This window comes from Cladophialophora yegresii (assembly GCF_000585515.1).
Source record: "Cladophialophora yegresii CBS 114405 chromosome Unknown aczIN-supercont1.1, whole genome shotgun sequence".
NCBI lineage: Eukaryota > Fungi > Ascomycota > Eurotiomycetes > Chaetothyriales > Herpotrichiellaceae > Cladophialophora > Cladophialophora yegresii.
The window spans coordinates 1,287,828-1,314,515 of record NW_006913045.1 but is presented as its reverse complement, the minus strand read 5'-3'; the positions used below and the strand labels follow the sequence as shown (position 1 = coordinate 1,314,515).

Sequence of the window (26,688 nt, the reverse complement as noted above, 5' to 3'; positions counted from 1 at the left end):
GCTTGGATTCTGAGAGGCTGTTCTGTCCAACTGTATAGGCCTGATTCTCGGTACAACGTGTGGATGGTGGAAGGTGCGAGTGTGTTGAAGCTGGAAAGGCTAGGGAGCCTTGCTTGTGCTCAGAAATAGATGACTGGTAGGGCGGTACTGATGCAGCAGCGGAGGGTTAGCAGTAGACAGGGGCACACCGAAGATACTGATGGACGTAAAAGAAAGGGTTATGCAGGCGCTGTGCAAAGTTGAGATGTTGCCTGCAGACAGGCCTTGATGGTTGAGGAGCGGCTTCGAGTTGTAAAGTCGCAGCTTCCAGTATCAACCTTGCAATGCTTTCCTCTTCCGCTGAAATGCTGGCAGGTGGCATACCATCGAAACCGTGAAATTTGGATGCAGTCTTGGGCCATGCAGCTCTTGGGCGTGGCCACGTAGCTAGTCATCAGCGACTGAGAAATGCTCCATCCATCCTACCCTCGAGTAGTGCTTCCACATCAACCCGTCCGCCTGCAATGTATCTTTCGCTGACTCCAAGGTTGATTCTCTTCTTCAAGAGCGTGTCAAGTTCTGACCGCCATTCAGAGACTTGATCTTTGCTGATCGTGGCATTTTCTTTTTCCTTCTTTGCCCGCCCACCACCCCGTCCCCTCTTGCCTCTTTGCCCCTGTGTCTCAAACTCTTCACTATCATACTCCACACCAAGCTCTTCGGCGGCGGTTTTCAACCATCCGTCCTTGCTCGCGGTTTTTTCTTTTGCTTGAGTAGCATCCGTGATTTTCTGGGCTAGTGCTACGCGCGGCTCAAGTTGTTGCACTAGTCTTCCATCCAGCTGAATAGTATCTGGCGGCTCGTCGGTCTTGTGTACTTCGCTGATTAATCTTCTTACACCAGCGACTTCGTCTGGCGAGCAAAGCAGAATGGATCGCCCAGAACTCTCCGCCCGAGCTGTTCTTCCAGATCGATGCACGTACATATCTGCGGTCCTGGGTACATGGTAGTGAATGATCAGCTCGATACCTTTAATGTCTATGCCTCGGGCTGCAACATCTGTGGCTACAAGCACCGTACTCTGGGCTGTGAACTTTTCGAGTGACCGCAATCGCGACTTTTGTGGCATTGTCGAGTGCAAGCCCACTGCAGGCTGCTTCAGACTTTGGAGAAACGCAGTTACCCTCTTGACGGCTGCGATACTGTTCGTAAACACTAAAGTCTTTTTGCCAGGATTCTGCATCATGATCGAGTAGAGATAGAGGTCCTTCTTCATGGCAGCGCATTCGACAATGGATTCGGAGAGCGCAGTCGCCATTTGCGAGGTGGGATTGACATCGATAAATGTGGGCTTCTCCTCCCGAAAGGAGAGTTTCCGAAGCAGGTATTCCATCGACTGTTGGTTGCTCAGAAGATTGCTATCCGACCGCTTTCCAGCCTTCTGCTTAGCGGCAAGCTTCTGCTGCAGGCCTCTGTGGAACGTGGCAGAAAACACGAGTGTTTGCCTTTCAGAGTTCGGTGGCTTCTCTGCTGCCTCCCCGTCATTGTCCTCGTCGATGAGTTGTCGGTCCAGCGCGTCGAGGATCTCCTCAACCTCTTTGAAGTGGCCTTCACTCAACAAGCGGTCTGCTTCGTCCACGACCAGGAACTTGATCTTCTTTAGCCGTTCGACCAGAGCATCCACGTCTTGATTGGTAGAAGCATCATTCATCACCTCCCAGAACCGTCCTGGTGTCGCGACCACAATGTCTGCGTCTTGGAGCTGTCGTTGTTGTTTGTAGATGGACAAGCCGCCAGTCACAGCGATGATCTTCGGGCGTCTCTCCAGACCGATGCACAGCTCGTTCAGATGTTTGTTCAATTGCAAAGCTAGCTCTCGCGTGGGTGCGAGGATGAGAGCCAAGATCGCGTCATCACCACTGCTGGTGCCTTTCGTTGGTTGATCTTCACCGGACAGCCACCTCTCGAATATCGGCAACCCAAACGCAAGGGTCTTTCCTGATCCCGTCACAGCCTTGCCAATGACATCGTGACCCTGGGTGATGGCGGGGATACTGGCTTGTTGTATTGGCGTGGGCTTGCTGAATCCTAAACGTGAGAGCTGGGAAAGGGTGACGGGCGACAGCTCGAGGTCCTGCCAAGCTGAGACATCAACCTTTGACTCCTCCGACCGCTCTAGGAGGACATCGAAATTCATATCGCCAGCAATCTCTTCCATCCTCTTGGATTTGGGCTGGGGCTTGTGCTCAAGTCCTTTCCCCGATTTCGAGTGCTTCGCTCCATCGTCAGTAGAATCCGCTGACAGAGCATCCGGCAAAGGTGCTGGGTTTTCTCCCTTATTGTCGTCGTCAAACCCCGACCATTCTCCAGTGCCTTCGAAGTCGCTACTGGAATTATCCACGGCGGCCGCCGAGATCGGCCTGAACATGACATGGTTGTTGCTCTCATCTCGGACCACTTCGACATCGTCAATCTCCTCCAAGCCGTAGAAACCTTCTGCGTCCTCCAGCCTCTTCGGCAGAGCCACCGTCTTCCATTTCAACGCGTCGCCACGGATAGATGGGCCTTTATACGCTTGAGCCTTGCTTTGGACGGACACTTTTTGTCTTTTGCGGGGCTTTTGAGGCGCCGGAGGCCCTTTCCTCTTCTCTGACTTCGACATTGAGGTTGTTACTGATGCGACTAAGCACCGAAGCCACGATGCACGGGTTGTTGGAGTCGGTGGAAAAACTTTGGTCGGGTAAATTTTGGCGGTCTGACAGCGGAGAAGATTTTATGGAGATTGCTTCCGGTGCTTCTCCGTAGCGAGCGTCACTAATATGAAAGTCCGGATGACTCCGGCGCTGCCCTCGAACAGATCAAATTCACCTGTCAGACCGGGATGGCATATTTTGCCCGGTTGTCTTGGCATGAGCGATATCTGCAACTTGGTTTTCTCAGGACTCGACTCTGGCGCGGTACAACTGATCTCAAGTATTGACATCCTTTGATCTCATCTGTATTGCCAGGGTGAGCCATCACCAAGATGTCCTACGACACCTGGCAAAGCCCCCTCGTGGGCCGGTACGCCAGTAGAGAAATGCTCACTCTGTTCTCACCACGCACGCGGGCTTCAACGTGGCGTCAATTGTGGATTTGGCTAGCAGAGGCTGAAAAGGAACTGGGTCTAGATGTCACGGAAGAAGCAATCACGCAGATGAAGGCCGCCAAGGTCATGACGGACGATGACTTCCAGGTCGCTGCTGTGGAGGAAAAGCGACGACGACACGACGTGATGGCCCACGTGCATGCATTCGGTGAACGGGCCCCAGCTGCTGCAGGGAAGATACACTTGGGAGCTACATCTTGCTACGTGACGGACAATGCGGACTTGATCTTCCTCAGAGACGGGCTTTCCATTCTGCTGCCAAAGGTCGCCAAGTGCATCAAGAGACTCTCGGACTTCTCGGTCGAGTACAAAGACTTGCCATGTCTAGGCTTCACCCACGGGCAGCCCGCGCAGCCCATCACGGTCGGCCGGCGGGCTACGCAGTGGGTGGAATCTTTGCTCATGGACCTGAGAAACCTCGAACGCGCTCGAGGAGACCTCGTCTTCAGAGGCGTCAAGGGTACCACGGGAACACAAGCGTCCTTCCTGGAGTTATTCCACGGTGACCACACCAAGGTCAAGGAGCTCGACAAATTGGTGACGAAGAAGGCTGGGTTTGACAAACGCTCCATCGTCTCAGTCCAGACTTACAACCGGAAAATCGACTTCGACGTGGCCAATGTTCTTGCCTCATTCGGCACGACATGCGAACACATCGGAACCGACCTTCGCCATCTGGCAATGCTGAAGGAGGTGGAAGAGCCGTTTGAGAAGGACCAAATCGGTTCGTCTGCCATGGCGTACAAGCGCAATCCTATGAGATCCGAGCGAATGTGTTCCTTAGCCCGCAAGCTGGTGACGTTGGCCCCGGGTTTCGGAGCCACATACGCCCACCAATGGTTTGAGCGATCTCTGGACGATTCAGCAATCCGACGGATCGATATACCAGAAATGTTTTTGATAGCAGACGCACTGTGCATCCTCCTCGACAACGTATCTTCTGGCCTCGTGGTATACCCTCAGGTCATCACTTCCCGCCTTCTCCAAGAGCTTCCATTCATGGCCACCGAGACGATCATCATGCGAATGGTTGAGAAGGGGGCCAGCCGACAAGAGACACACGAGCAAATCCGGGTGCTTTCGCACCTAGCAGGCGCGGTCGTCAAAGGCGAGGGCAAGGCCAACGACCTGGTTGAGCGCATCAAGCAAGAGAAGTTTTTCGAGCCGATATGGAGCGAATTGACACCCGGGGACCTCCTGAACCCGTCGAAGTTTGTCGGTCGCGCACCTGAACAGGTGGACGAATTCGTCGAAGAGGCCGTGGAACCTGCGCTTGGACCGTACAAGGAGCAGATCCTGGCCAGTGGCGTTGCCGAGATCAACGTTTAGTTGTTGAAACTCAAGAGGGCGCCGCTCGCTCAATGCGTGTCGTCGACCTCTTGTCCTAAGAGAGGGCATCGTGAAAGATTCCAACATAGAGGCGCAACGGTAGAAACCCGCAGTCAGTCGTCATACCCTGCAACGGGCAGCGGTAGTCAGAATCCCAGCAGTCATTCCATCAAGTCATATCCTGAATCTGTTTCCATAGGTTCCGGTGTTTTTCCATCATCTGGTCATGGGTGACCTCGTTGTTCGTGCCGGCGTTCTCTTGAGTTTCAACATATCCACTTTGGCTGTCGGCTTTTCCCAAGTCCAACAGAAACTCCTCGAGACTCTCTTTCAGTCGATCACACTCGTCAATCTCCCTCTGCCCATCCTCGAGTATCCCTATGAGCATGTCCTTGACACTCTCCCGAGCTTGATGAGGTCTGTAAATGTTGATCACAACATGTATATTCAGAACCAGCTGTCTGATGTCCGCTATCTTGTCCTCGTGCTTGGTGGGATCCAGAGACAAGATGCTTGTCAGTTCGAGGAAATTCAAAAGAAGCGACTTTGTGAGCTTGCTCAAAAGGACGGCATGGTTGAGGTTGGGTTCATCTGGGTCGAAGAGCAGTTGGTCTGTAGGCAAGGATGAGGGCTTGGTTGGGTCAATGACTTGCTTTTGGCCGAAGGTTGTATAGAACTCTGCGGTGGCTGGAGGTGGAGGTGGAGGACGGAGGTAGGCCAGATGTAAGGGCAGTTTCTGCGGCGTCTGGCCTTCAGGTGCAGACTCCTCGAGCTGTCTCAGTTCTTGTTCGTTTGCGAGCGTGAAATGTCGCCAGAATGGCAGTGGCGCCGGATAGGCCGCCTCTGGGATCTGCTGCGGATGTTCTGGTTCTGCCATGGTGATGCTCAAATTGGCGCGGTGACATAAGATGCGAAAGATCGAGGGACGCGCGAAGTTGGTGTTGTCGCAGGCTGACCAATCAGAACAACCAATTTGCGGGATTCGACTCTGCTCCTGTTTCTCGTTCTCTTCATTGTCTCCTCTCCGCTTTCACCTCACCTCAGATCGCATCTATCATATATCAGCGTTTACGTGGCTTTAGGGGTTGCTAAATCGGCGACAAAGTCCCCGGGACACGCGATGAGGCAGGCGAACGTTGACGGGTCCGGGGTGGTCCCCGCCCTTCAGCGGTTCTGGCAGCGGTCGTATGCCGCTGAATATATTGGAATCATACTGCTTCTCCTTGCAAATGTTTGGGTACGTGCGATACTATTTCGGAATGGGCTTTGATGTTGACGCTATCTACAGGCAGAGTTCTTTCTTGAGCCGGTCCACCAGATGTTCCGTCTGGATGATCGCGCGAGACAGTATCCACACGCCCTCGTCCAACGTGTATCGTCCTTGGAAAATGTCTTACTTGCTGGAGTCGGCCCTCTGGTTTTGTTGATCGTCTGGGCCGTTGTCTTCAGGCCAGGCGTACATAAGGCGCATGTTACGATTCTTGGACTTTTCATCAGCTTGTTCCTCACTGTTGTTTTGACCGACATTATCAAAAATGCCATTGGCCGCCCTCGGCCAGATCTGATAGCACGGTGTAAACCCGAGCGAGGGACACCCGAGCACGATCTGATCACCATTGACGTCTGTACTGAGACAGATCAGCACACGTTGCACGACGGATGGCGCAGTTTCCCGAGCGGTCATAGCAGTTGGGCCTTTTCTGGACTCGGATATCTGAGTCTGTTCCTGGCCGGCCAGTTGCATGTCTTTCGATCTCACGCAGATCTAGTTCGGGTGCTGATCTTTCTTGCCCCCCTTGTTGGTGCTTCATTGGTGGCAATGTCACGATTGGCCGACTACAGGCACGATATCTACGACGTCACGTGTGGAAGCCTCCTGGGCATGGCGGTCGCATATACTGCCTATCGACGATATTATCGGCCACTGAGGCATCTCAAATGCGACTCTCCATATCCTAGTCGGGCAGACTATGCTTTGAAGGAGGCATCCAAAACCAGATCCAGGGATTTGGAGGAAGCTGCTGAACAGTTCGAACTGAGTCTGAGCGATGTGTCCGACGATGAGCCTCACTCGTATCTTTTGACAGGATCGGGTCAAGCGGACTCGAGGCAACATGCTGGCGCTGCAGAGCCGCCATAGTATGGTGCTTGTGCAGAAGAATACTATCTTTCGCAGCTATTATCGCCATGGTCTTAGCAATCCAGAAAGTGTCGTGGTCTCATGTCCCCGCCCTCCGTTATGAATGTCGGTGATCGGTCGATCTTTCACGCGGTGAATCCCAGACCCCGAACGGCCTTGCACCTGTTGTGTGGCATTTTCCAAGCATCTCATGTCCACCACCCATCAGCATCTATCTTCATGCCCACCACCCCTTTGCGCATATCCTCTTGCCATGGCATCGCGTTTTGACAGCAAGTCACATGACACTGCACGGACAAATGAAGCAGTCACAAGAATAGTCCCCGCAGTCGCATGGAATGCATGGCTTGGTCGGACCCTTGACACCCTTGGTGATGCTCGAGGTCGACGAGGTAGAAGGAGGCATTTTGAAAGCTGGACGAGGCTGAGCTGCTATGGAGAGTATGTCAGTTCTGACGAACAGTGAAGCCTCGAATACTGGCCTCGGCTACGCACCTTGCAGGACGTTTGGGCGAACTGAGTCAGAATGACCGTGTATCTGCTGGTTTTGGAAGAGGATTGTATGAAAGGTGAAAACTAGCGTGGTTATCAATCGCAGGGCAAGTTGGATAGTCGCCGTGAGAGCCTCAATTGAAGTTGAAATGAACGTGACGTCTTCCAGCTTCTTATGGGGCGCATTAGGGGCGGTACCCCACTGATCAGGTCAGTTTTAGGCATGAAACACGCAAACTGGGCGGCGCTGAACCACGGCGCGTTGCCCGGAAGTGAGGCTTGCCTCCTGCCGATTGGCTGGCAAATTAACGAAACACAATGCCTGGCCTGGTGGGTGCCTGGGCCGAAGCAAATCCTGTTTCGTCTCTAAGTTATGGTTGGAGGTTGTGCGTTGCGTGCTTCTGTCCTGCACCGCCTCTCTGCGTGTGTACTCAATATTCGTACGGAGGAGGACTTTCTATCTTCAGAGACAGTCCAGTGTGATCTGAGTTGATCTCTGCGTGTACACGAAATGTCACGTCTGATCTCTTGCAGGTTGGTGCGCCCTTGCGGATAGGCTCGAGCAACACCACTTGACGTTGCCATGGGAAGCAAATGTCAAACTCACGGCTCACCTATTATCTCTTCGCGAGCCACCTTCGTGAGGCAGACCATCAATGCCAACTACCTCGCGTTCGCAATGCACTTGATACTGAACTGCTGCTTCGTATTTGTGATCTTCTTCCGAACTACATCTTGTCTCTCAATTGCACCTGCGACAGTCTCCGTCCTGGGTACAACTGGTGGTTCGCCAGCAGCTACAACCTGGAATGGACCGTTGATGCCTTCGAACCGCAACTACGGCCTTTTCGACCGCCCGATACCACCACCAATATTCCCTGGAAATGGGTTACAGCCCATTGCCAGGTGAGGGCATCGTGAAGTCCTAGTGGGGGACTTTGATCGGGACGGATAAGCCACCTTGCAATGATTCTCCCTCTACCAACGAAAATCTGTGGGCTGTCTCCTGCGAATAAACACTACTTCCGAGTTGTTTAAGCAGCCTCGTCAACTTCCTTCAGCCCCATTCCGCGCCAAGGGACAGTAGGCGGATGTGAGGCTGGGAGATTTTCACATGCTTCTCGAAGATTTGAAAACCTCCGGAGTTATCCACCAATGACATCGTCAGCGGGTCAAGCAGGCACAGTGGACCATGAACGAGTACCTGCATGATGACGCCCCCGGCTGTGAAGGACTCTGTTTTACAGAGCCACGGCATTCTTGAGAACTTCAGTCCTTCTCACTATCCATAACTTATTATTCTGTATGCGGACGCGGTCAACATGGCCTTTAGCCCGGTCTTCTGGTTCTATACCCTCATTCAGTGGATCCTCAACAAGATATTCTCTCCCAATCCACCGCCTCCCAATGCGCACTTGCGCCGGCCTAAAATCGCTATCATCGGTGCTGGGCTTACGGGAGTAGCGGCAGCAGCCCACTGTGTCGGTCACGGGTTCGAGGTGACATTGTTCGAAGCCGGGGACGAAAAGCATGTTGGCGGCATCTGGACGGATGTCAACACTACTTCCGGTCTACAGATCCACAGTGTCATGTACCGATTTCACCCTTCCGTGCAATGGAAAGGAGGATACCCCAAGCAGCACCAGATTGTCGACCAGGTGCGGCAACTCTGGCATCGCTACCAACTCGACGAGAGAACGCACTTCAATACAAAGGTCGAGAAAATCTACAAAGACAAGCTCGGGCGCTGGATCATCAACAATCCCTCCAATGGCAGATTCGACGGGATCATCCCTGCTATTGGAACCTGCGGACCACCGAAAATGGCACATCTGCCGGGCCAGGAGACATTCAAAGGCGACATTTTCCATTCCTCTGCCTTGGATGGTAAGGAAGCCAAGGACAAGAGGATTCTTATCGTCGGAGGCGGTGCAAGCGCTGTTGAAGCACTGGAGTGGGCTGTCAACACTGGTGCCGCAGAAATAAAGGTTCTTGCAAGGTCTGACAAGTGGATCATTCCTAGGAACGCTTTTGTGGATGGACTACTCGCCTTCAATATCTTCGGCCAAGAGACCCTCTTGTCTTGGATCCCTGAGAACCTGCTGCGTCTCTTCTTCTACCGCGATCTGAGAGATATTGCGCCTGCGGACCAAGGGCTTTTCACTGAGACACCAATGGTCAATTCGGAGATATTCCACCAGATCCGTGCAGGCAAGGCAGCCTGGCTGCGTGGTGACATCGAGGAGGTGCGTGAGAATGGTATCTTCTTCAACCATCGAGCCAAGGGCGTGCCCAAAGGTGGACCTGGGCGACATAAGCTTGTCGAAGGTGATATGATCATCATGGCAACCGGCTACAAGCGGCCCAGCCTCGACTTCCTGCCCGACAACTGTTTTGAGGAGGGCTACCAGCCGCCGAGATGGTTCATCCAATGTTTTCCTCCTGCCGAGCCATCGATATGTGCGATCAACTCGACCTATGTCTCGGCGGTCGGGTAAGTGACTTCTAGATCTCCTGCCGGGGAACTAACTGACCCTCTCGGTGCGATAGGACTGTTGGCAACTACCACATCGGCATCTATACTCGGATGCTGCTGATGTTCCTCGTCGACCCGCTTACTACACCGCGCACCTGGTGGATGAAAAGATGGGTAGATGTAAGTTCTGTCCGCTGCCATTATTTCCCTGCTCCCCTATCACCTCGATGCATGTCCTAATAGCTCTATAGTTTACCAGCGCGATCAAGTCGTTGGCTCCGACCAAGGCATTCGACTTCTTCACCTATTCGGAGCTGCTTTACTGGTTCTGCTTCATCACGTTGATCAATCCTTTCAGGTGGAAATGGGCACTGTTTGTGTTCTTCGGCATCGGAAAGAACCTGCCAGCGAGCATCGTGGAGCAGGAAGACAGGCTGAGGAATGGGTTAGGATACACCAAGGCCGATTACCACGACTAGAGGGGACAAGTTCTGAAGTCCTGATGTGGAGAATCTTCAGGCGGCTGCAGAGTCGTCATCCGCGATAATTCGTGTACATAGAAGCTCAGAAAGCGAGCTGGAAATAGTCCCCCACGTGCACGGAATCTCTCTCTTCTCGCACAAAATGACATCATCGGGCGGACGCGGGTTCTAAATTTCCGAGTCTGTCGTCAGTCTATGCTGAAGGCGCTGCAAGGAACCGTAATGGAGGGACACGCTTTGCGGGCTGTCGACTTGGTCGAGGCGCGGCTTCCTCCAGGAGCCTTTTGACTTGCCGAACGGAAGATCGAGATTCCTCTTACACCGTCCAGAGTATCACCTCCATCACTACCACGCCACGACGAGATATCTTAAGCAGAGGATAGATCTCGGTACGGCTCAGCTGTTAGGGATCCAATATGGAGAATCCTGGTATGCCCAACGTGCCTCCCACTATCCTCCTGGAGGCCACGAAACTCTGACCCCTCGTCACAGTGGCGGAGATACCGCGAGTCATCAACTTGCTTTGCACAGCTCCGCCCGATGTCCAACGAGCAGCAATCGAGACGTACTTCACATCGACTGCCTCTTTTACCCACCCTTTCTGTCGGACAGGCAGCTTTCCTGGATCGATATGGTTCATTGTAATGATATATCGGTGGTATAAGATTCTCAGTCCACATATTGATGTTGCGGTCGATGGAGTCGGTATGTCAATGGCGTCACAAGCTGAGGGACAGAAATCATTGACCCGGACAATAGCATTCGATGAGCAGCACCTGCGCCTCTATGTCTCCCTGCATCAGAACTTCAAGCTATGGGTAGTCCCTTTCTACAATGCGCCGGTCAAATTGGTTACCGTCCTCCAGCTGACCACGGATCGTAATCCGACATCTATCGAGCGCAGACAGTCCCTAGAGCCTTTGACTCTGACCGACGTTGGTACAGGGCAGACCCCGAACGCAAGCAATAACATAAGCTTCCACGCCGACGCCGGAAACGACGAGCGCACCAAGCGACAGGGTGACGACGAGAAGATTCACTACTGGATTCAGTCACAGAACGATCTCTACCAGACCACTGAATGGATCAAATTCCTAATCCCTTGGGGTGTGGGAGTCCTCCTACTCGTCATATGGCAGTTCTACAACACGCTGCTTTGCGTGGCTGGCACCCAAATATACGATACATTGGTCTGGATTCCGAGAAAGCTCTACCGGCAACATTTCGAAGTGTTCGACAACGACACCAAAAAGCATCCACACCTTGGCGCTGATTGAATGGATCAGCCTAACCACAGTTTGGAGCCGCTTGTCTCTCCGAGAAGAATATCATTTGGCGGTATCATCAGGCGATACTGCCCAGAGAAAAGGCCCGATACACCATGATATAAGGTCCACGACCTTGGAGGAGGTCAGGAGTTCACCTCGCTAGTTGCGAATGTCACCATCCCGGAAGTAAAGTGGCACATTTTGGATGACGCCAATGAATGGCGATCAGCAACCACTTTGAAAACTTACTTAGCTTCGACTGCAAATATGCCTATGAAGCCCAGGACAAGCCTGGCACGACTGTGAGAAGGGTGCGAAATTTGAAAGGTCCTCCAGACGGAGCTCGTTTGCCGTCAAACTGCAGATGGTGAGGTTGCCTACCTAGGTGGGTGTTGATTCTGGCCATTCTACCAAGTACAGGAACACCAGGAACTGTCGTCTGTGCCACACCGGGTGGCATTCGATTAACGGATACGACTTGGACTCGGACGAATTCGGCGACAACTTCCGACAGGGGTACAGGGTGTTGGCATTTCCGCAGAGGGTGATATTCTTGTGACGACCTCGATAATGACGCCCACAAACACAGAAACACGCACAAGACACAACAGGCCCTACCCTCGTCCGATGTATCATGACGGATCAAAAGAACCCGTCGTCCTTCACCATTAGTATCATTTAAACGTCAAACGAGTTGTTCTGGAGTTGAAATCTCGCATATTCCTACTGGGTAGGAGAACAGAGACTGATCCTTCAATCTGCTGTTTCAGATTTCAAGCTGCAACATGTGTGCATGTACTGAAAAAGGGTATTCCATCCATTTCCACAGTGGGCGCGAAAGTCGCGTGCGTTGGCACCCACTCATGCCTCGGTGCAGCACACTGAAAGCGACTTCTACGGTGATGTGAGGGCACGGGCTCGTCGCCTCGAATTACAGCGAAACTGCTGCGCGTCGCGAACCTCGGCGTGCTTTTGGTTGTCCCTTCCCTGTCTGGACAAAGCGTTCGTACATCTCGAGATGCAGCTGTCGACGGCTCCAACGTCTGCTCTTCTTAGCGGGTACGCGCGCGCATTTCTCTGTGCGTGCTACAGGCGCGAGTGAAATTCGTCAGGGCAACTCGCTTTGTGAAAAGATCCCCAGTGTGGATGGCGAAGGTTAGAGCCTTCGATCCCGCTCATCAGCCACGTCGTATAATGAACACATTTGGCACAAACAGTCCTCTGCCTGAATGACCTACTGACTACGAAGTGCCCCTGTCAGTGTCAGTTTCAATTGCATTGCGGCTCCAAATCCAATTCCAGATCGCATACGAGATCCGAGGCTCTAACTGGCGGCAGGTTTTCGAGCCAACAGCCTGATGTCCTCGGGGCGAAAATAGATGTTTGCCGAAGATAAGGTAAAGGCGAGAGACGGCGATAATGTCCAACCACAGTAGAGTACTGTCAGGGAGGGCCTAGGCTTTATGCGGGGAGCCGAGGCGAGGATACGACTCAAGTGCACGATACGTAGCAAGTCAGGGAGCGACATGGCGAGCATGGGCATGCACACATGGTGGGCTATGCCCGTGATGCGGGGAGAGCATGAGGCTCGGGGCTTTGCCGGTAACGATAGTTGAACACATACCGACGTACGGCCACTGACACTGACATGGAGACTCAGGCCCAGACCCAGACTTAGACTCAGACCCAGTGAGCACATGTACCGTATCTATTGACCATACCGGTCGGTGGAAAATCCTGATTCACTTCCCTGCAAGACATCTCGTGTAGAGCCCTCATCGCAATTAGAAGGCTCATCTTGTCAGTGGACAGTAAGTGAGCCATATTCAGGATCAATTACTACGTCGACTACCGTCCCCAGATCCACTCTCTCACCACTACGCATCCATTGTCTCTAAATAGTACTGTGTACTGTGTCCGTGTTTGGCCAGGCGGGACCATTAATCCAACGACACCTGGAATCATATTTAAACCGACATAGACCTGCCCTCTCCCGGCCGCTGCTTCATACCGCACCACTTTCTCAGCACCAAGCTCTGGAGGTTACACCGGCGCGATGTCATCAGGACGCTTCCCACCCAGCTACGGCATGGAGTTCACCAGCACACTGCACCAAAAGGCCGAAGGACCGACACTGCCCGAAAACAACCCCTCGCCAGGCTACATCGTGGTTGTGACGGGCGCGGGCAAGGGGCTCGGCGTGTACATTTCCCTGGCGTACGCGCGCGCGGGGGTCACGGGGATCTGCATCTCGAGCCGGACCCAAAGCGACCTGGACTCACTGGAGAAGCAGCTCAAGGAAGTGGACCCCAAGCTCGAGATCCTCTCGTCGATCTGCGACACGACCAAGCCCGAGGCCGTCAAGCACCTCGCGGAGCAGGTGCAACAAAAGTGGGGCGGCCGACTGGACGTCGTGGTGGCCAACGCGGGCGTCATCTCAAAGTACGTGTACGACGTGGACCCAACGACCGGCGACAAGTCGAACCGCCGCCTACCCAAGGGGATCGTCGAGGATGACGACTTCGCGCGCGTCATCGACATCAACTTGCTGGGGTCGTACTACGTGGCCAAATACTTCACGCCGATGCTCGTCGCGCCGCAGAACCCGAGCACCGTGCGCAGCTATGTTGTCATGAGCAGTCTGGCGAGCCAGCTGACGCAGAGCAGCTTTGTGCCCACGGCGTACAATGTCGCGAAACTGGCGAACAATCGCATGGTCGAACACATGGCCGAGGACCACAAGGAGCAGGGCCTGCTGGCGTTCGCGGTCCATCCTGGGGCGGTGTTGACTCCGCAGACTGAGAACCACTCCACGCAGAAGGGCGACGCGTGGGATACGCTTATGAGTGAAGATATCGGGTTGTGTGGTGGGTGGTTGACGTGGCTGACGCGCGAGAGGAGAGACTGGTTGAGTGGGCGGTACCTCTCTGTCACGTGGGATGTGGATGAGTTGGAGGCAAAAAGGGACGAGATCGTCAAGGAGGACAAGTTGAAGTTCAAGATGACGGTGTAGGAGTGTCTTGAGGGACTGCATCGATGGCGGCCGATGTAGGCCACTGCGCATAGAGGTACGATTAGCGAACCTCAAACCGGGACCAATATTGAAACCGTTAGCAGGTTGTCTGGCTATAGTATCGGGACGACGTGGTCTCATCGAGGGTCTGCATATGCTGTCTTTGTCGATGTATATTTGTACGCAGAATCGTTCCCATCTGCTGTTCATTGGCGCAATGCAAACGTATTCGACGCTGCCGAATGGCACAGCGAGCAAGTCAAGGGAGCATCGAGAATGCGGATCGACAGGATGTAGAGCATTCGAATTGTGGCTTCAGCCGGCATGGGTCTCTCCTCGGGTTTCACGACCATTGCGCGGATCTTGTTAGTGAGCTGCTCAACATGAAGGAGAGGATGCACTTGTAACTGCGAGCATTGTGAGCATTGATTTTGATAGGTTAACCTGGACTGGGGGTTATACAGCCGACAGAACGAATATAATTGACAATACCAACGGCCAAGGCTGACTGAGCGGATACAGACGCTATTACGGCTGCAACAGTCTGAACTAACCCAAATCGCCAACACATTGTCGTGTCGCGCCGGAACGGTAGATCCAACTATCTGTATTTGTCCATGAATTTCTCGTGGAACTTCGTCCATCTCCCAACCCAGTCGGTGCCAGGTGCCAGGAAAGTTGTTCGCAGATGTAGTGTGCCTGGCTTTTGGCCGAAGCCTGAGCCGGGCACGACACAAATGCCTGTCTCGTCGAGCAGACGGAGGCAGTAGAACTCATCGGGCGAGCGCTCTGCTTCTTTGGCCGCCTCGACTGCTTTTGGAGGGACAGTGATGGTTGGGAAGAGATACATTGAGCCCTGCGTGGCTTTTGTTAGCACGTGGTTTTCGGTGCCCTGGACATGAAATGTAAAGCGACAAATGCTTACCTGTGGCTCTCCCACCTCGACGCCTTCCATTTGCTTGAATGCCTCATACAGGGCAGTCGCCCGCTCTTTCAGTCCATTCTTGACTGCGTTGTATTCCTGGTCGTAGAGTTCAAAGCTGGGGTCGCCGGGTTTTGGCGGGTTCACCACCATCTCTAGGAGACACTGGCCGATGACGGGCGGGCATAACATGATACTGATGAACTTGTATATCTGTGCCTGCACTTCGGGGTCAAAGCCGACCAGTTCAAAGTAGCCTGCCCGGTGACCGCATTCGCCCACCATGCCCTTGGATACCGAGTTGAGCGAGGCCAGCTCGACGTTGTCGTACTTGCCTGGCTCCTTTTGCTGCAACTTCCGCAACACGCCCTTGAAGGAGTGGAACTCGCCGACGAAGACGTTTGTTTGGTAGACTTCATCAGCCATGATGACAAGCTTCTTCTCTGCAGCGAACTTGATCATGCCTTCCACGTCCTTCTCGGATAGCGAAGCGCCGGTCGGGTTGCCAGGGTTGATGATGACAATCGCGCGGACATCAGTCCCTTCACTGTCTGCCTTGTCGTATGCTTCTACGATGGTGGCGAGTTCCGTGCCCCAAGCTTGAGACTCGTCGAGGTAGTACGGGACACATCGCGCATTGAGGACAGTCAGAGTCGCCGTATAGAGAGGATACTGTGGTATAGGGACGAGTACTCCCGTCTCTGGTTTGGAACAGATAATGTGCAGAAGAGTGTTGACGCCTGACGAGGCACCCGCAGATAGGTAAATATGGTCCTTGTGCGACGGAAAGCCGTCCCGTCGCTCGATGAAGTTGGCCACGGACTGCCGTATGCCTGGAGCGCCAGCAGACTGTGAGTATGCTCCTACTGACTGCACCTCTTTCAGCAGCCAGCGCGCACGGTCGACCGCATCTTGGTTGTACCCAAGACTCGACTTCAAGACGTCCTCATTTTGTAGCAGCGCGGGATACTCCAGTAGGGCAAGCACCTGGCGGAAGAATGTGATGGGCTTCTGGTCGAGTTGCTGTGGGTTGCCGATGTTGGCAGAGATGACGGTGTCGAAGGGCAGAGGCTTTTCTGGGGGAGTAGGAGGGTCCCCTTTCTTCAGCTGTGCGCGCAACTCCTCTGACTTGATTGCAAGCTCGCCACGAACGGCGTACTTTGCTTCCTTCACATGAGGATTGATATTGTCAATATTGAGGCTGCGTAGCCGGGGCGTCGACGACATGTTGCGGCGGCGGGAAGAATGAATGTGAGACGCAGGAGGAAGAGGAGAAGCTACGTAGTCGACATGTTAGCTTCTTGTGGTCTCGTGATGCCCTGATATGAAACCCGAATGCGCAGAAGCAAATTTGCTGGTCGAGTCATAAGTGGTTTGCGACGGTTCCGACTGCGGAGATCGCGACTCGCTCTTCTTACCTTGTAATGGGTTTCGGCGCGATAGATGGCGTGAATTGCGGGTAGCGTTCGCTGACCGCAGTGCTCTACAGGCAATGGCAAGTTCACTGGACAGATCCTCGGCTCGAAGGAATACAGATATTGTCTTGGGCATTGATGATGTTCGCGTGGCCATCTTGGTGGAGGGATTGAGGATGTCCACAGTCAGAGTCGTCAGTGGGGCGGTTCGACGGTGGGTTGCGCTGAGTAGTTGGAACTGCTCCGTACAAGCACACGAATGAGAGTCTTATCGTCAGGCTAGAGCCGAGTCCTCGTAATGGGGATCATGATGTATGGGTGACGGGAACCACAAACAGCCAGATCAACCACATACCGCGTAATCGTCATGGCCAGAGCTTCCTCGTCTATCTTATCACCAGATGTGGGGGAGACGAAGTCGTTGCTGCAGGGGTGCGAAGCCGAGAGTCAATCATTGGAGCAACCCGTTTTGACCACGGATTAGTTAATGCAGCCTCGCTCCCACATGTCCCGTTCCTAGGAAGACATAGAGGACATCTGTGCCTAAGAGTATCTATGGTACCAGCGCAGTCGGCGCAGTCTCGTGCTCACATCGCCAGAACACCTTGCCGCCGTAGGCTTCATTTGCCAGCTTGCCATGCAGGAATTAAACCCAGGAAATTGTATTCAAGCTCGCTCGCTTCCTCTCAGCCTCACTGCCTGGCCGTACTTCTGCAGCTTCGTAATCAGGGCGTCGCCTTGTTTCACCACGTCCGCATATTGTTTGTTCTTGTCGTCAGGACGTGTTGTCTCGATGGTCCCTTGAACTCGGTCAATCGTACAACTGACCCGACCACCAGCAATGAACTTGGCCAGATCTCGGTCCAAGAAGTCAACGCTGACACCAAACGCCTGTGCCATCGTCGCCAGTCCGACCACTCGGTAGGACTGCAACAGTTGCTGATAGCCTCGCAGTCTCATCTCGCGGACGAACCATGCTCGATGCTCGTACAAGTAGCGGTCTTGCGTCAAGAAGTTCTCCTCAACGGCGGCCAAGGCCAGGAAGAACTTCCGATAGTTGCCGGTATAGAGACTGTTCACCAGTTGACCCAGAGACGAGACATCCACTGGGGCCTCGGTCTGCGACTCTACGGCACCACCCGTTCCAAGGGCGTTCACATTGACCAACCCGCTGGCACGTTCTGCGGTCGAAGCAGACACATCCTTCATCTCTTCATCTCCGCCTTCTGCTTTGTCTTCGGTGTCCCCGAGAATGGCTTTAATTTCCGGAGCATCGACGACTTTGGCCTTGAAGTCAACTCGATTCAGCGAAAGTGAGCCCGCCAGCACGGCATAGACAACCAGCGAGGAGTAACTGCATAGTTCGTAGCTGGTGAAAGTGGAGAGACTGTCGAGGAGCAGTGGTGCAGCAAGGTTGTAGGATCGGACGGTGAGGAGATGCAGGCCCTTGTAGGCTTTCAACCGATTTCTTCGATCCCAGTCTCCACCACTCTCTACCAGGATGCTTGCGCGTTCTATCTGCCTCTTCGCGAATGCCTTGTCGTTGAAGAAGATGCCAATTCGGATGATGGCGAGGACAATGTCAATCTTCGTCCCTAACGGGCCGGTCTTGTCGAAGACTTTCTCGTAGGCGGCGATAGCTTTGTCCTGCGACATGTTAGATCGATGCTCTTGCCGGGTGGCTTTCTGGTTGCCTACCTTGTCACCCACCCGAGCCCAGAATTCCGCACGCTTGCTTCGGGCCGCTTGGATCTCTGTTTCTCCCGCCTCCTTCTCGGCCTCCTCCTCCTTCTGGAATTGCTCCAGCTCTTTCTCATTATCCGCCTTCAGCTCTTTATAGAGTGACTCGTCCCATGGCAGGATGCCAGAAGGTACAGGTTTCTTGGGCGGTAATAGATTGCTTGACACTAGAGAGGCTCGTCGAGCAGGAGGTTTTGACGGTTGTTGCGGCGGTTGAGCTGTACTTTCGCCTACAGCGTTCAGCACACCTTCGGTGGGGTGCGCCAGGTGCCGATATAGCGGCGCCATCTTATGGTCCTTGATCGCATTTTGAAGATAGGTCAGCGACGTCGGCTGAAGCGCCTGAGGTGCATTGGCGAGGGTGAAGATATGTTGAGCGAGGGTTAGGTCGGGGTATTTGGCGAACTGAGGATCTGAGCCCATGGCTGAAGCTTGAAGGTCTAGGAGAGGAAAGATTCCAAGAAGGGCGCGCGAACAGAGACTGGGACAACTCAAAGGTGACCGATGTACGGAGTAGCGAATATCAAAACCTCAACTTTGGAGACGCCGCATCGGAGACGCGCCAGTTGCCAGCCTAGTGCGCACGAGGACAAATGGTCTGCCGCGTTCACTACGGTGGTTCGCAAAATGCTCTGAAGCTCTTTCCAGTCAACGAATGAGACTCTCAAATTCAATGCAGATTCGAAACTCCAGAGCTGCAGTAATCAAGTGTCCCATTGTTACTCCGTGCTTTGTAATTTCTTTTTCTTCAATCTCTACCCAGTCCTCTATTTGCGTACTGAAGGTAGCGCTGCGAGCTGTCAGTTCATTCTTTCACTTGAACGTCGAATATGCATGCAATGGCTCAAAGAATGTATGGAACAGGCCGCCATTGGCAGGATGTCGCTGGCACAGCTGCATGTTTGCCTTGCTGCAGGACATGGCTGGGCTCCTGATACAAGCTGCAATATTGGACAATGACCGCCGGATACTCGAGCGAGGCGGGGTCGAGGTCAGCCTCAAGATGGCACAGTAGCCTCAGCCTGATCCAGTTGGCAATATGAGTAGGAAGAGTGCTGTGGGCGGTCCGGGTTCAAAAGTATGCTCATGGGACTTTTTAGACATCTGTTGCTTCTGCCTCAGCCCCATGTCCCACTTCAGGTTGACCTCAGCCGCCAACACTTCACTGTCACAATTTCACAGCGCTTACCTCGACCAGGAGCTCTCAGAGGGAAGACAGGAGCCCCGTAGCCTTCGCTGATTGCAACATTACTTCGCACTCTCCTGGCTTACCTGTCCTTTCCTCGTCTTCCGTGTTTCTTCCTTGGTTCTAACACCACAACCACTTCGCTGGGACCTTTCGTGTTCGCTACTGAGGTGGCCTTGCTTGCCACAACGGCGCCTATCAAGGTCCCCCTGATCCCGCCAAAGGGTGATAAACTTGACCTTGCTTTGCCATTCGACAGCGGAAAGTGACCTCGCTGCCAACGTCATACATCGTGCCTCTTAAGTATCGCTCTTTGCCTTCCGCTACCCGGTACGACTCGTTGAAGCTCTGTCTTGGCTCCGATAACGGCCACTTGATCGAAGCAGACGACATTTTCAAAGATGTGATGACCACCTCTTCGGATATTCTTTCATCACTTTTCTCGATGGCACTCCAGGTAATCAGACCGTGGCATGGCTGCGTTTCTTGCCTCGCTTCGAGTCTTCTCGCATGTTATCGGACCTGAAGAGTTCGACGACTATCGTCAGAATGGAGTACTCAGGTTCTTGCATGTACCGACTCGCTTTCCACCAGCCCTGAGAGCAACCCATATCCTCATATATGGCAAGACACTTGCGCGAAACGAGAGTGCTGCTCTCGTGCAGTGTATTGCAGCTGTGATGGAAGAATTCATACCTCCAAACATCATTTCGAATGACATACGGCGCGGCTTGGAGGGTGCGAGACTTGTCTTTGGGATCGTATTGTGCGGAGTTCGCGGCCCACCAAGTCGCCAACATGAGAACACAGATACCCAGGGTTCTGTTTTCCTTGTATTACCGGCTACTATACATTCGATGTGAGGGATGCAATGACAACGGAAGCAGTCACTGATCCTATTTTGGCCGACCTTGGCCTTCTCAACAAGAGTGTTTTCAACGCTTTTTCTGTCTCTGCGATACTCAAACGACAGTCCTCAATGCTACCTTAGGGGCTGCGGTCGGAAGGATTTCACGCGACTCCGAGTGGCTCTGCTTTACGGTGAGGTGGCACCAGAGGCTTCCTATTATAAGGCCGACCTGCTAGGCGCGGCACTTGAGCAGTATGCAACAACAGTACACTCTCAGTTTCTCGACCCCAAGAGCTTGTCCTCTGACGTCCTCTTTCTCGCATCGCTCTGTGAAGAGACGAAGCTTGTGGTGATCGCGCCGCGTCAGCTGTCCAATGCCAAGGTTCCCAGTTTTGACGCTCGACCGACACGGATACATGGCCGTCTACACCGGAAGAGCTGCCTGCGCCGCGCCGGGCCAAGACCATACAGTTTTCAATCCATTGACTGGTGTTGAGGAGAATGTGTGGACGTCACGATCATTTCGCAATGTCGGCTTGATCACTTTCGGGACTCAAGCAGGGATCTCACAGAAGTGACTAACGTGGTCGAGAACTTTCAGCAAGCCGTGGACAAAATGAAGGAAGACGGCGCCACTGCATTGTGGGACGCACTTGCACTGGCGGCAGACCCTCTGGTTGACACGAGCCGTGCATATCCGCAGATCAAGAAGAGAATAGCTTGCCTATCTGACGGCGTGGATACGAGCTCAGTCAGAGACGTTGAAGGTGTCTGTCGAACATTACTCCAGCGTCAGATTGTCGTCGATTCGGTCTGTATCGGCGGCCAAGACAATCGCGCATTCAGAACTGTCTCATACTTCACTGGTGGCTACAGATTCGCGCCAAACCTCAGTAGAGGGAAGCATCTGCATTGTGCGAACCCGAACCTGTGCTATTCATACATGAGAGGCCACCAGTAATATCTCAAGCGATGTCTGGTTCTAACTTCCAATTCGGACACTTCGGTTCCAGCTCAACAGTCACACCAGATCCGGTCCCGAGGACAACGAACAAGCAGATCCTCGATACAGTCTTTGGCCTCCTTCTTGTCCCTGAGTTCAGCGACCCCATCAATACCGTCGTGACCCTCGATTACTACTGGGATGAGGTTGCTTTCAAGGAGGAAGTCGAGAAACACACATTCAAAAGTACGCCAACCGGACCAGATCTCAGTTGGGCGATTCGATCTTGATGGTAGGGTAAAGACAGACGGTAACAAAGACTCAACCGCTTAGCCTCGCCGTTGTGCAGGTGGAAGTGCAGTAAGATGGGAATGGAGACAACGCGAAACAAGGAATGAGTATTGAGCGCAGATAGGCGACGTGAAGCGAGCCACTTCGAGCAGCACATAGTAGACGGTTGTCATTCCTTCTGCCGGCAGGCAGCATTGCCACCACAGTGTATGCTGGAAAGCACGAAGGAGGACGGACCGGGGGGGTATTCTTTAGTGGGTGCGATGACTGGAAAGAGAGCGGTGCGGATATGTACTCCGTACTGTACTCCTTTCGCTGTTCAAGAATCAAGACTGCCACCCTCCGCAACCCCAGAAGCTGTGCTGGCTACAGTAACCACGATGAAAGTAACGTGATCGCGCGCCGACGCTGTGCGACGTCAGAGGCGGGGTCGCGTCTGCACGATTTGCTGCACACAGTACGGAGTAACTCATACGTAGTTACACGAAACCCATGCAAGGATATTAATGGTTGACTGGTCTGGTGCACGGGTTGGATTCCCAGTTCCAGTGGTACACAGTATTCACTACCTATACATGGTATGGCTCGTGTATCTACGCTGAGACCACTGCCTACACCCTCTCGGTCTTAACCAGAGGTAGTGTCCACGGTGATCGCTGCCGACCTCAGTCTCGTCTCTCATCGCCAGGCCATGACACACATGTGAAGGGCAAGAAGAAGCCTCTGCACAGGCTTCGAAGCCAGCTTCGTGGAGGCACAGGGAAGGTTTGTTGAAGCGTCGCGAAGAGGCTTGGCGCAGCTGAAAACCGTTCAGCGAGTCCGGGAGCAGCAGAACGAACCAAAGAGAGCAGAAAGTGCAAGGAAAAAGTCGCTTGTGTTCTCCCACCGCACTGCGCAATGGAGGGAATGTAGTGCCGACTTCACCGTCAATGGTCCGCTGTCGGTCTATTCGATCTTTCGAACAAGAGGCCGAGGACTGCAGATGCATGATTTTGCGTTCAGGCGATGTACTGGTGGGACTTGAGGACTCTCCATCTATACGAATGAGACATTTGTCGAGGTGAGCGGTCAGCACCAAAGGATCAAAGAGTGACTCGGGCGGATGCTTCTAGCTATGCAATTTGACGACAAGTCTGGAACAGTCTGCGCCATGCCGGTCTGGTAGAAGTGAACTTTGTCCAAGGCTTGTGTGAATTTTGCATACCAGTGGTATTCTGCATCTTAACATACGGGCTTTCGATAGAGGGGACTGCGTGCCTCTCATTTCTAGAGTATTTTGTGTGACCAGTCCGGATTGCTCTTTTCGCCGACGGATCTAGGGAGCATTGCGACGACGTAGTGCACGAGAATAAGTCAGCTGGGCTCGACTAGCAAAGTAGTTAGCCACGGCGACCCTGAGACAAGGACAAGCCCAGCGGTCCCGAGTGCAGGTCTCCCATGCTGATGGGACCATGTGTGGGAACTGAATGGACCGGGCGTGCCTTGCCGGTTCCGCGTGGTTCACGAAGAAGCGGTGTGACTGCAAAGTTTAAGGAATTGCACCCAAACAAAGAAACACCCAACATTTTCGAGCTTGAGATGGAATCAGGAACAGCTACCGCGAACTTCAATGTTGGTCGTCCGTGTAAGCAGGATGAAAATGGCCATCACATTGCTGCGCCTCATTTTGGTGACGAGGCGGTCTCCGAGTCCCATCGGAGATACCACATCCAGGCTTGACCAAGCGGCCCGAGGCAGGCAGCCTGCATAGATCATTGGTGTAGATCATAGGACAGGAGGCTATCCACCTGTCAACGGCTCAGTGGTTGTTGTGAGGTCGATAGACCAATGGCGAGACCTGCGGACTCGATCTTCTGGCAAGGCCACGCGAAACAGGGATAGACTCAGTACCTACGTCCATAGTATCAAGCATTAGTGCCGACCAACCTGACGCATAGTAGAGTATATAGCAGAGACTTCCTCTTGCTACTGTGAGAAGCAGCTCGCTTTTTGAAGTGAAGCCTTTCAACTCGCACGATTGTTGTTGTACTGCACGAGCGGTGCCCGGAATCCCTCTGAGCCATTCCATGAGGACCCATTCATGGCCGTGATGGCATTACCTGATTTCCGGAATTATTCTCTGCTGAACGTACCTTGCAACGAAATGCACAGTTCCGAGAGGTCGGCCTGGAGAGGCACAAGATGTCATTCGGCACGGAGGCTCTCTGGGAGGCACAATTATTCCGAACAATGGTGGCACAGCAGCAGTTTTGTGTCACCATGGCAAGGCTTTCTGCATGGTAGTTAGTTCATTCCTCCATTATCCTGCCTTCTGATGGCGGCGCCGGGATCTGCCTCGTTTCAGGCAGGAACGCAGCGCCCGGCGGTCCAATGCGCATGTGGGGGATATCTTGCCAGTTGGCGTAAGGAACCCAGTGCTAGCAGTGGTGCGACAGGGCAATGTGAAGGTTCCGACTGGTGGCAGTGTGGGAGTAAAGGTGGTGATTGATCGGCTAAGACGTGGCATTTGGGTCATTGGGCGTCGACCTTGCCGAAGCCGCGTGACGCGGAGAACATGCGGCATGATGGAAGCCTGGAAAGGACGGTGACATGGGGCTGACTACTATGCTTGTGGTGGACCACGCTGTTGCCATGCAAAGAGCAATTTGCGTCCATTGGCGCTCAGGTGCAGCGTGTCAGAGCACCGAACACAGTGACAAAGAAGTGACGAAGAGGTGAGTGGAAGCGAGCGCGAGTTACAAACGGGAAACTGCGGGCGCGTTGGATTTGCTCGGCACCGGATGGGAAACTACAGGGGGGGCCATGTACCTTCCGTGGCCTGCGCAGTCTGGCCTACCATTCGACCTTCACTCGCACCACGTTTGCCATATCAAAGCTGACGACAATTCGACCAGAGTCGTCTATGCAGCTGTTACTGGTTATCCATGCCCTCCACCAAGCGCGGAAGTGATAGTTGCCCGACATCTGCCTTCACTGCCGCATTGGAGCTGCAACTCGGTAAGTCCTCGTTGGCATCCGCCTCGCCGCCTTGCGTGAGGCAGGGGCTGAGCCTCTTGTGATGGTCCAAGTACTATGAGAGGCCGCTCTGTTATGGGTGATCGCTGGCTGGAGCCTCGGGCTCCTGGGCTGACAGGACTCAGAGACATCGCCTGCGCCTCTTCTTGCGCTCTCGGCATCGATTTAGGCTCGTTGTGCTTATTGCAGAGCAGCCATTGTCTACATCCTGCTTCATTGAAGAACCAAAGAGGTTGCTGTCTCCAAGCATCGGTGCCCAACCTAATAACATGGCGGTGTCTGAGGATTCTCCCATTTGCTATCACATTGCTCATTGGAACATCTTGCAAATGGGATTGAGAGCCGTCACTGTACACAACTGGTGGCGTCCATGGGCCCTCAGTATAAGTCGCGGAGCATGGGAGCTCCTCGAAGAGCTAGCTCTATTAACACCCCGAGTCCCGACTAGATCGCACTCTACGACCTCAAGAGTTTGGTCCAGGTCTGCCCACGATGCCCTCGAAACCAAGGACAAAACTGCATGCGAGTGAAGAGGTTGGCCAGTCAAGAGGCTCGACCAGTCCGCAACGCCAAATAGATAGGCGTGTGGCAATTCGTGCAGGTGATCGAGTGCAGGAGAGGCTCCAGGACAACATCACCCCAAGACCGACCACCGCAAGACCATCTGCATCAGCATCGGAACGTTCAAGTGGTCACCGGGGAATGGTCTCCACAACCACACCCCTCCGTGTTGCCAATGACCAATCTCACCAGAGACGCACTGACTTACAACGTAAGCGCGCTTTCGCCAACACCTGGGAAGGATGATGCTGACACAGAGCAGGAGTGCCGGGAACACCATTCGCGAATCCACCCGGAAGCCGAACCGGTCCTCAAGACCATACCCTCAATGACGGCTCAGAGGCTAACCGTGAAGGTCGAACCAGTAGCACCCAAGGGACATGGGCAGGGTCTGAATCACCACGAGCAGAGCGGAGACCTTCCAACCCTGCCACCCAACCCATCGAGCTCACACATACAATCTCGAATGATCTTCCAGGTATCGGAAGCATACATTCTTATGGTGAGCAAGCTCGGAACTTGGTCGCAGGTGCAGACAACGTAGCATGGCTCGGGCATAATGCAGGACAAGCGGGCAATGATGGGAGATTTCCCGATAGCCCTCGATCCGGTTTCTTGTCAATCTCCGACGATGACCAAGACCAGATGAACCAGGCAGGATAACAACAACACCAGCCAACTGCACCAAACGAGTGACACCACTGAGACATACCAGCACAGCATTGCTGCTGACAGCCCGCAACAGTCGGCATTCCACGAGTGTTCCTGTCGCTCAAGGCATCCCAGAACCAGTCTTGTTTGGAAGATGGAATTGTTTCTACTTGGTGAGAGAATTGTTCTTATGGTTGGATTCCCTGCTTTGGTTTGGATGTCTTACTGTATCGTTCGGGGCCCTCTGCGTGACGATTCCACCGGAGTTACCAGTATGGACAAGACGACCTCGCGGTCATTCTAGATGTACCCGGCCATGGCTTTGGTGGCGGATCCCCCGACATATCGATTTGATATTTTTCGTTGATATAACCATAGCTAGTGTTTGGGACTGGATGTCTCAAACCCTATGCTAGCAGTCAATCAAGCTCATGTTTGCATCATCAGAGGGACCACAATGTCTCCGAGAATGACAAGTGATTCTTCATTATCGCGAACTAAGACCACTTCATCGGATCCGCCCCGTTGTGGTCTCAACCTCGGACCACGCCATGCGGCGATCTATTGCTTTCTCTACAAGTCGTGTCAGGTCGTTTCTTTATACCGAGTCCAGCATGAGCTGGGCGGTCGTTGCCTTAGCATGCACGTCTGGACGTGAGACATTAACAATGTAGCACAATGAATCGAAATGAGACGTACACTGACTGTCTAGCGAACACCTCGCCCCGACAACGATTGCATTGTCTTCTCTTCACGACGCTGTTTCTGGGGATAAAGGTCGGCTATC

General features: G+C 53.5%; 10 protein-coding genes across 10 annotated transcripts; 6 read left to right on the top strand and 4 right to left on the bottom strand.

Annotated features, from left to right (window-relative positions):
• Positions 1-433: 433 nt before the first annotated feature.
• Positions 434-2,641, bottom strand: A1O7_00471 (uncharacterized protein; the record flags this gene model as incomplete). Its single annotated transcript, XM_007754512.1, has 1 exon — positions 434-2,641. One exon carries the CDS (start codon positions 2,639-2,641, stop codon positions 434-436), a length of 2,208 nt encoding a protein of 735 aa, XP_007752702.1.
• A 363-nt stretch (positions 2,642-3,004) lies between these two features.
• Positions 3,005-4,456, top strand: A1O7_00470 (adenylosuccinate lyase; the record flags this gene model as incomplete). Its single annotated transcript, XM_007754511.1, has 1 exon — positions 3,005-4,456. The coding sequence occupies one exon, from the start codon at positions 3,005-3,007 to the stop codon at positions 4,454-4,456; it is 1,452 nt and encodes a 483-aa protein (XP_007752701.1).
• A 169-nt stretch (positions 4,457-4,625) lies between these two features.
• On the bottom strand, positions 4,626-5,333 carry A1O7_00469 (uncharacterized protein; the record flags this gene model as incomplete). The annotated part of the gene is made up of 1 exon (XM_007754510.1): positions 4,626-5,333. The coding sequence occupies one exon, from the start codon at positions 5,331-5,333 to the stop codon at positions 4,626-4,628; it is 708 nt and encodes a 235-aa protein (XP_007752700.1).
• A 243-nt stretch (positions 5,334-5,576) lies between these two features.
• Positions 5,577-6,596, top strand: A1O7_00468 (uncharacterized protein; the record flags this gene model as incomplete). Its single annotated transcript, XM_007754509.1, has 2 exons — positions 5,577-5,693; positions 5,745-6,596. 2 exons carry the CDS (start codon positions 5,577-5,579, stop codon positions 6,594-6,596), a joined length of 969 nt encoding a protein of 322 aa, XP_007752699.1.
• A 1,814-nt stretch (positions 6,597-8,410) lies between these two features.
• Positions 8,411-10,043, top strand: A1O7_00467 (uncharacterized protein; the record flags this gene model as incomplete). Its single annotated transcript, XM_007754508.1, has 3 exons — positions 8,411-9,582; positions 9,639-9,744; positions 9,816-10,043. 3 exons carry the CDS (start codon positions 8,411-8,413, stop codon positions 10,041-10,043), a joined length of 1,506 nt encoding a protein of 501 aa, XP_007752698.1.
• Positions 10,044-10,462: 419 nt separating this feature from the next.
• A1O7_00466 (uncharacterized protein) lies at positions 10,463-11,323 on the top strand (the record flags this gene model as incomplete). Its single annotated transcript, XM_007754507.1, has 3 exons — positions 10,463-10,475; positions 10,539-10,751; positions 10,806-11,323. 3 exons carry the CDS (start codon positions 10,463-10,465, stop codon positions 11,321-11,323), a joined length of 744 nt encoding a protein of 247 aa, XP_007752697.1.
• A 2,047-nt stretch (positions 11,324-13,370) lies between these two features.
• On the top strand, positions 13,371-14,327 carry A1O7_00465 (uncharacterized protein; the record flags this gene model as incomplete). Its single annotated transcript, XM_007754506.1, has 1 exon — positions 13,371-14,327. One exon carries the CDS (start codon positions 13,371-13,373, stop codon positions 14,325-14,327), a length of 957 nt encoding a protein of 318 aa, XP_007752696.1.
• Positions 14,328-14,928: 601 nt separating this feature from the next.
• Positions 14,929-16,476, bottom strand: A1O7_00464 (alanine transaminase; the record flags this gene model as incomplete). The annotated part of the gene is made up of 2 exons (XM_007754505.1): positions 14,929-15,183; positions 15,253-16,476. The coding sequence occupies 2 exons, from the start codon at positions 16,474-16,476 to the stop codon at positions 14,929-14,931; spliced, it is 1,479 nt and encodes a 492-aa protein (XP_007752695.1).
• An 854-nt stretch (positions 16,477-17,330) lies between these two features.
• On the bottom strand, positions 17,331-18,827 carry A1O7_00463 (26S proteasome regulatory subunit N7; the record flags this gene model as incomplete). Its single annotated transcript, XM_007754504.1, has 2 exons — positions 17,331-18,311; positions 18,363-18,827. The coding sequence occupies 2 exons, from the start codon at positions 18,825-18,827 to the stop codon at positions 17,331-17,333; spliced, it is 1,446 nt and encodes a 481-aa protein (XP_007752694.1).
• Positions 18,828-20,051: 1,224 nt separating this feature from the next.
• Positions 20,052-20,991, top strand: A1O7_00462 (uncharacterized protein). Its single transcript, XM_007754503.1, has one exon. It carries the CDS (start codon positions 20,064-20,066, stop codon positions 20,451-20,453), a length of 390 nt encoding a protein of 129 aa, XP_007752693.1. The 5' UTR covers positions 20,052-20,063; the 3' UTR covers positions 20,454-20,991.
• Positions 20,992-26,688: the final 5,697 nt, after the last annotated feature.

Coding starts and splice junctions, on each gene's coding strand:
- A1O7_00462 (XM_007754503.1), top strand. CDS start 20,064: ATGGCTGCGTTTCTTGCCTCGCTTCGAGTCTTCTCGCATGTTATCGGA.